Raw genomic sequence first — 8,601 nt, forward strand, 5'->3', positions numbered from 1 at the left:
TAGAGTGTGGAAATATCAGTATCTTGACTATGGTGATAGTTTATTATTCTCTTCATGTAAAAGAAGTCCAGAGGTCAGCAGCCCAGGGCTGATGTGGCAGCTCCTTGGTCAGTCATCAGGAACCAAGCTTTCTCAATACTTTTTCCCAGCCGTCCTAGGCATGTGACCCCATTTTTGTGATTGACTTATGGTCCCGTATAGCTGCAGGAGCTCCAGCCTTCCTAGCCACATCCCAGGCAAGAAGCAGGAGGAAGGGATGGGGGAAGAGCAAAAATGATGCCCGCCATCTGTCCATCTTACCTTCCTTGTGAACTTTACCAGAAGCTCCTGCTTAGCCACATGACCACACTTTACCCACCCGCAAGAGAGGCTGAGAAATATAGTCTTGTAGCTGAGTATGTTGCCTGCCCCCTCCCCTCCCCAAAAGATGGACCACCACAACGTGCTGGTAGAACACAGAGGCTCTGGAGTCAGATAGTCTTGTGTTCAAGTCCCAGTTCTGCTGCTTACCAGCTGTGGGATCCTTAACCTTAGTCAGTTCATCTGTTGCACGGAGCTGGTAAACATCTTGAAAATATCTTGAAGAGTGTGAAGATGAAACAAGCCAATAGCTGTAAAGTGTCTGGCACATAGGAGGTGCTTGGTGAATGCACTTGAATCTGAGCTGCCCCCTGTCACACTTGGCCATATTCCCACCCCGCAGATCCCCCCCGAGGCAGCACCTCTCCAGTCACCCGAGAGCCCCCCGCTGCTCTGTTCTGACACCCTGGGTGGTGCCACCATCATCTACCAGCAAGGTGAGTTCTGAGGGGCGGTGGGAGCAGGGGCAGGGCTTGTGCCGGTGGGGGCCGGAAGCCGGGGAGGAGGGCGTTGGGTGCCAGTTTTCAGCCATTTCTAAGGCTCAGCTCCCACCCGACCCAGGAGCTGAGGAGTCGACGGCCATGGCCACGCAGACCGCCTTGGACCTGCTGCTGAACATGAGCACGCAGCGGGAGCTGGGCAGCGCGGCCCTGCAGGTGAGCTCCTCCCCGGCCCAGCTTTACCCGTGGTGCCAGGTCTGTGCTGGACCCTGGGAGCCGAGGCTAGTGATGGAGCAGACGTGCCCCGCCCTCAGGGAGCTCCCAGTCAGTGGGAGACAGATCCACTGAAACCCAGTGGGCAGACGCAGAGGAGGGGGACCGCTGTGCCAGGGAGGCCCCGGGAGGGCAGAGGCTCTCCCACTCCGCTCTCCGGAGTCTGCTCAGCGGTCTCCGCCATGCTGAGCAGTAAGCACCGCCCGTGCCCATGAGTCTGAACTAGCTTCCCATCTAGCCTAGCGCCCTCATTCCATGCCACCTCCCACAGCCCAGAGGCTCCCAAGGCTCTCCTGAGTTCTGACCTCTCACACGTTCCATGCACCTTAAGCCTAGCACATCTTCCCCCAGGTTCATCACCTTTACTTCCCCCTCCCCCTCCCCCATGCCTCTCCAGGCTTCTCTAAGGCCGAGAGAGGTTGGTTAGCACCTCCTATCTCCCAGCCTCTTGCAAAGATGGAAACTGTGTGTTTGAGATGATGAATTCCAACAACTTGGAACAGTAACATGCTGCTGGGGGACAGAGCTCTGTGGAGGGGATCCTGCTGTTGGACCTGGAGTCTTCAGAGGGTTTAGTTTGTGGCATTTGGGGGTGTGTAGAAGTTTTACATTTTTAGATAGTTCAGCGTATCAGGCTTTTATAGTTTTTGCCTGTGGTATCATCCTTAGAAGGGCCTCTTCACCTCAAGATTATATAAACATTCGTTTGTATTTTCTTCTTAGGGTTTCATTTTTTACACTTAAATTTTTACTCCACCTGGAATTCACTTTTGGTGTGTGCAGAAAGGTAGGGGACTAAGTTTATTTTTTTTCCCAAAAGTCGTCCAGTGCAATAAATCGAATCCTCTCGTTTTCCCCACTGGTTCAAAACATCCCGTTTATCGTGCGCTGGATTCCCCCGGGTACAGGAGTCTGTTTCTAGACAAGTTCTGTTCTATTGCTCTGTCTGCCGTTCTCATGCCAGTATCATCCATTTTGGTTGGTTGGTTTTTCTGATTACAAAAACATACTCTTGTGAAACCCAAAATGAGCATTAAGAATTGTTCTCTTCAGAAGGTGAAAGTCCTTAAGGTTCCTCCCCTCCCCTCCGATTCCCCTGTGAACAGGTTAATAAGCGTGTCTGCAGTGTGGTCCACGTGCTCACTGACACAGAGACCTCTTGATCCTTAAAAAATGGGATCACGCCATCCGCGCTCACGGGCAGCCTCGCTTTTCTTCCCTCTGCAGCGTGTGAGGCACGGCCTGGCCACACACACGCGTCCACTCCTTCCTGACGTCTCCACGTCATTCCGTCCTAGGGATGTTCTGAAGCTTATTCCATCAGTCCTTTACGCGTGGGCGGCTTCCTTGTTATTAACTCAAGGCAGTGCTTCAGTGCACATACATTTTCGGGTGCTCATAAACATGTTTTTTAGTTGGGGGGAAAAAAAGCCTCCTAGAAGTAAATAGAATCAGTGGGTCCCAAGGCGTGACGCCTCATAAAAAGCTATGCCAGTTACATGACCACCACTAGAGTGTGCCTCCTCACAGCCTCGCCAGCGCTGGGCATCAGTCTTTATAAATCTCTTCCATGTGATGGAAGTATATGTCAGGGTCTTAATTTATAATTTTGTGATCACAAAAGGGATCGAGTTTCTGTATGTTCATAGACCATTTTATTTCTTCTCTGACGTATGTTTGTGTCCTGTATCTATTTTTCCTTTAAATTATTAGTCTCTTTCGTATAACTTTGCAAGGGCTGTTTGTATGTGTGGGAACTCCACTTTCTATCTCTTACGTGAATTATTAAATACCATCTCCCCCCACCCCACCCCAGCTTCTTTGTTTTCTGATCTCATTATATGATTTGTTTTTCTGTAGGTTTTAACGTATTCTGTCATGATTAGGAAAATCTTCTCACCCCAAGGATTATAGGAATATCCATATTTTCTTTTAATATATCTCAAGTTTTATTTGTTATGTTTCAATCTTTAAAACATTTGAAGCAGGCTTTGGAGTAGGATGTGAGGTAGAGCTCTGACTATTGCATTTTTTTCTTAAATGGTCTGCCACTTGTTCCTCTACCTCAGGATTTCTTAGCCTTGGCACTTTGGGCCGGATAATTCCTTGCTGAGGGGGCTGTCCTGCTCGTCTGGAATGTTTGGCAGCATCTCTGGCTTCTGCCCCCTAGGTGCCAACCAATTGTGGCAACCAAAAATGTCTCCAGACGTTGCCCAGTGCCCTTGGGGGGCGGTAACGCTCTAGCCTCGTTCTTGTTAAGTCTCTTTCCAGTTGCCAGGAACACACGGTTGGGCTCGTGTGAATGCGTGGTGGTGGCACTGGGTCCCGCCAGACCGCGGGTGAGCATTGAGGCCCTGAGATAGAAAAGGGCCTTGAACGCCAGCTCCTTTGCCACAGACCCCGCTCGTAATGCCCGCTGGTGCCGTTGCAGGTGGCCGTGGTGAAGTCAGAGGACGTGGAAGCAGGGTTCGCATCCTCTGGTGGGCAGCCCTCCCCAGCAGGTGCCACTCCCCAAGTGGTAGCCCTCCACATGGCAGAGCCAGGGGGCAGCGTGGCTGCCGAGAGCCAGCTAGGCGCCCCAGACCTACAGCAGATCACCCTGGCGCCTGGGCCGTTTGGCGGGGCTGGCTACAGCGTCATCACGGCACCCACCGTGGAGGAAGGCACATCGGCTCCTGGCACACCTTACAGGTGAGACCTGCTGCCTGCGAGACCCCTCCGCCGCCCAGCCGTTTATAGGTGTGCTGGGGGGAGTCAGATGAGGACCCCGCCCACCCAAGCCTAGTTGGCAGGAGGTAAAACTCCTAATACATGTAAAACAATTGGGCTGTAGGGGTGTCGTGTCCCTTCAGGAGGTCAAGAGCCACTTAAGATGTGCCAGGCACTTGACATTCGTGAACTCACCTAAACCATTCCCATGAGATGCATGTTTCCCTCTTATTTACAAATGAGGAGGGAGGTGAAGTAACTCGCCTAAGGGCAGACAGGCTGTAGATCTGACCCTGGCCTCTGTGGTTCCAAAGCCCATGTCCTCCTTGTACGGGACGGTCCCTGAGGTCGTTTTAGGAACGAGCTCAGGCTCCTTAGCGACATTGGAGGCCCTGCAGCTGCACTTGGCTTTCTCTACACCCAGCGCCTTTGGGGCAGAAATGTTTATGTTTCGCATATTGGCTGAACCCCTGGGCAGTCGGAGGAAGCCCTGAATTCAAGTACCAGATTGTTCAGCTGGGATGGGAGTCAGGATCCCTGGGCCAGCGTCTGCCCTTTACCCTTGGCCCGTGGGTCCTTGCAGCCCTGCCTCCCCACTCGCCCTCTCCTCCTGCCCCACCTGGTCAGACTTGGGCTTGACCCCTGGAGCCCTTCACCTCGCCACCCCGCAGCCTGCCCATCGAGGGGGCAGGGATGACCGCTTCTGAGAAGGACGATCTCTGGACACTCGGTCACCATTTACACAAGAGGCAGCGGAGGTTCGGCTGGTAAAGGGAGGAACCAGGGGTCAACCTGCGGTGGCAGTCACTCCTCAGTTGATGCCTTTCTTGGGGAAGGGGACTCCTGTGGCCCTCCATCCTCTCCTGGAACGCTGCCTCACCCCCCCCTCCTCTGCCCACAGCGAGGAGCCCCCCGGGGAGGCAGCCCAGGCCGTGGTTGTGAGTGACACCTTGAAAGAAGCTGGCACCCACTTCATCATGGCCGCCGACGGGACCCAGCTGCACCACATCGAGGTGAGGCTGGGGGTAGCCACCTCTACTCTTCCCGTTTCTTCCTCCCTCCCTCCACGCCTCACTCTCCCCTGCCTGTCCACAGCTGACTGCAGATGGCTCCATCTCCTTCCCAAGTCCAGACGCCCTGGCCTCTGGAGCCAAGTGGCCCTTGCTGCAGTGTGGGGGGCTGCCCAGAGACGGCCCTGAGCCCCCGTCTCCAGCCAGGACCCGCCGAGTGGGGGACCCCCAGGGCTCTGCCTCCCCACCTCCTGCTGCCAGCAAAGCCCTGGGCCTGGTAGTGCCCCCCTCGCCACCATCTGCAGCCACTGCGTCATCAAAGAAGTTTTCCTGCAAGATCTGCGCCGAGGCCTTCCCCGGCCGAGCTGAGATGGAAAGTCACAAACGGGCCCACGCTGGGCCTAGTGCCTTCAAGTGCCCCGACTGCCCCTTCAGTGCTCGCCAGTGGCCCGAGGTCCGGGTAGGTGCCCCCGTCCCTCTGCTGGCACCCGTTCGCGTAACAAGCCTGGCCTGAGCACCCCCTCAGGCCAGGTCCTCCGCTCCCCGCTGGGGTCAGAGATGACTCAGCAAGGCCCCGGCTCTCAGGGGGCTCAGTCTGGCGGGGAAGCACACCAGGCGGCGACTAACACCCGACAGTGTCCCCGATGTGAACTAAGTGCGCACGGCGGAGCACAGATGGGAGACGAGTCATGTGGACTTGGGGTGCTGGGGGTACGTCCCAGAGGTGATGGCTGAGCTGGGCCTGCAGGAGCAGAGGGGCGGTGGCGTGAGGCAGCTGGGGAGATTCAAGTTGTCCAGAACACTGAAGGCACAGGGTCCCAGGGAGGTGCGGGGGTCAGCGTGGAGCAGGCCAGGTTCCGGGGACTCTGTCTGTTCACCCGAAAATCATCGGTTCTCAGATCCGAGCGCGTGCTGAATCCTCACAGCGGCTCAGCGAGGGGAGCGGGGCCCAGGACCCAGAGTGTCAGAGCTGGGGGCGGCCTTCAGAGGCCCCTCTTTGAGCCTGTGCGTTTCACAGGGGTGAACCGGGTGTCAACAGGGACGGGGCTTTCCGAGCGGCCTCACGACGGAGCCCGTGGCTCTTCCCTTCAACACCCAGCAGTGCCAGACCTTGGTCTGGCTTGTACTTCTCACCCAGCTCCTCCCAGATCCACCGTGCCTGAGGTCGGGGTCCCTGGCTCCCCTGTCCGTGGGGAGCCATCTGTCCTGACCCAGCCGGTGCCCCGACTCCGCCCCATCTGCAGGCCCACATGGCGCAGCACTCAAGCCTGCGGCCCCACCAGTGCAACCAGTGCAGCTTCGCTTCCAAGAACAAGAAGGATCTGCGGCGCCACATGCTGACTCACACCAACGAGAAGCCCTTCGAGTGCCACCTCTGCGGGCAGCGGTGAGGCCGGGCGCAGGCGGGCAGGGGCTGCCGGGCACGCATGGTGGGGCCGCCCCTGAGCCGCCTTCCTTTGCCCTCAGCTTCAACCGGAACGGGCACCTCAAGTTCCACATCCAGCGGCTGCACAGTCCCGATGGGAGGAAGCCGGCGGCCCCAAGCGCGCGGGCCCCGGCCCAGACCCCCAAGACCCCCACCCAGACCATCATCCTGAACAGTGACGACGAGACGCTGGCCACGCTGCACAGTGAGTGGCACCTGGGGCCCCGGGGTGGACAAAGGACTTGAGCCGCTGCCCCAGAGGGCACCCTTAGGCCAGGGCGGGGCGTCTCAGGTTCCCCTGGAGCCCCTGATTGAGCGTCCACGCCTCTCTGCCCAGCTGCACTCCAGTCCAGTCACGGGGTCCTGGGCCCGGAGCGGCTACAGCAGGCGCTGGGCCAGGAACACATCATTGTGGCCCAGGAACAGACAGTGACCAATCAGGTGAGAGCCTGGGCTGGGGGCCCTGCTGGCAGGTCATGGGTAGGGGTGAGGGCACACAGAAATCTGAAGCTAGAGCTGGCCTGGCCCTGACAGGAGGAAGCCACCTACATCCAAGAGATCACTACAGCAGATGGCCAGATGGTCCAGCACCTGGTGACATCTGATAACCAGGTGAGCTGCTGCCGCCACCTCAGCCCTGAGTGCCCGCCCTCCTCCCCCCGACCACCAGGCCCCATTCCCAGGAGGGGGTTGGGGGAACAGTACTTTCCAAACTCCTCCTCCAGCTGCCATTGCTGACAGGGTGTCCCTGACCCCCCTGCTCTGACTTCCTCGCTGAGCTCCCGGGGAGCGGGGCCCCAGAACCTGCCTCTTCTCCCCGCTTCCTCAGGTACAGTACATCATCTCCCAGGACGGAGTCCAGCACCTGCTCCCCCAGGAATACGTCGTGGTCCCAGAGGGCCATCACATCCAGGTAGGCCAGGCCTGGGGTGCGGGTGAGGAGTGAGAAGAGGGGTATACATCCTCCTTTGAGAATAACTGGATTGGCTTCCTCTCTCCAGGTACAGGAGGGCCAGATCACACACATCCAGTATGAACAAGGGGCGCCGTTCCTTCAGGAGTCCCAGGTAGGGCCCTTGGGGACGGGGTGGAGCCAGGGCCGTGGGCGGGGGTCCTGTTAAGGCTCCATCTCATTGCCTCTCTCCTCCAGATCCAGTATGTGCCGGTGTCCCCAGGCCAGCAGCTGGTCACACAGGCCCAGCTTGAGGCTGCAGCACACTCAGCTGTCACAGGTATGGGGCTGGACCCTGAGGGTCTTGGGGGCCTGGGGCCCAGGCCTAGTTCCTGGGCCTCAGGCTCACCATCATTTCCCCTCCCCTGGCAGCGGTGGCCGATGCTGCCATGGCCCAAGCCCAAGGCCTATTCGGCACGGAGGAGTCAGTGCCTGAACACATCCAACAGCTGCAACATCAGGGCATCGAGTACGACGTCATCACCCTGACTGATGACTGAGACCCAGGGGCCCAACGAAGACCATGGATATTGGGGCCAGCCCTGCTCGGGGTGGGGGGCCCACTGGGACTCGCTCGCTGCTCCACCTAGGATCTCCAGATACTGAGCAGCCAGCATCCTGTCATTCCTGGGGAGCCAGACCTGTGCTGCTGGGGTTAGGGGACAGCCGTGGGCCCCAGCCGGGACATGCTGGGGGCCCCAGCCTGCAGGCAGGCTTTGGGAGAGAAATTTATTTTTGTTTGGATGGACCCACTGGTCCCTCAGTCTCAATAAAGGGACCAGAGTCCAGCTCTTGGCCAGCTCACTTTGTCCATGTGTTGCTACAGCCAGAACCAGGCAAGGATTTAGGGAGGAGGAGGAGCCCACTACAGCCCACAAGGGTGGAAATGAGGTGGAAGCGGCCCAGCCCCGCAGTGCATCTTGGCCTGCCTCTGTAAGTACAGTGGCCCAGTAGGGCAGACCCTCAGGGCAAAGGCCTGTTACTGGGAGAGATGGCTAAGCTGGTGAAAGCCCCACTGAGCCCCTTCAGACCCTGCTTCCTCCCCGGCCTCAGGGGAGCATTGGCTCCTTGCCTAGAGGTCCTCAGAGCACAGCCAGGTGCCTGCACAGAGGCCACACGCCCAGACCAGGTGCCTCTGACCTGCTCTTCCTCCTGACCCGACTGTAAAACGTACCTGGCTGCCCACTCACTGTGGTGGCTCCAGGGCGAGTAGGCATCTAGGTTTCTGCCTGGACACAGCTACCTGCCCTCTGCTCCCCAGAGGGGTCAGTGAAGCTGATAACAGCTGTGGGAGTTTGGGGCTTGCAGATTATCGATGCAGGGCTCTGGACCCTTCAGACCTCCCGGGCGTAGGCGGAGGCCAGCAGGGACCCAGTTGTGGGGACGACAGGATGAGAAGTTAGTAAGATACCGGAGCCCTGGGTTGGGTGT

The 8,601-nt window shown here is 58.0% G+C and overlaps 1 protein-coding gene across 1 annotated transcript; it reads left to right on the plus strand.

Moving 5' to 3' along the window:
* Positions 1–703: 703 nt before the first annotated feature.
* ZNF335 (zinc finger protein 335) lies at positions 704–7,673 on the plus strand (the record flags this gene model as incomplete). Its single annotated transcript, XM_028483658.2, has 13 exons — positions 704–797; positions 922–1,016; positions 3,505–3,764; positions 4,684–4,795; positions 4,878–5,252; positions 6,037–6,179; positions 6,260–6,423; positions 6,556–6,659; positions 6,753–6,830; positions 7,048–7,131; positions 7,220–7,285; positions 7,369–7,450; positions 7,543–7,673. Coding segments are annotated over 13 exons (1,785 nt in total), but the record flags the coding sequence as incomplete, so codon positions are not given.
* Positions 7,674–8,601: the final 928 nt, after the last annotated feature.

The sequence above is a fragment of the Physeter macrocephalus genome, unplaced genomic scaffold, assembly GCF_002837175.3.
Source record: "Physeter macrocephalus isolate SW-GA unplaced genomic scaffold, ASM283717v5 random_49, whole genome shotgun sequence".
In the NCBI taxonomy this organism is placed as follows: Eukaryota; Metazoa; Chordata; class Mammalia; order Artiodactyla; family Physeteridae; genus Physeter; species Physeter macrocephalus.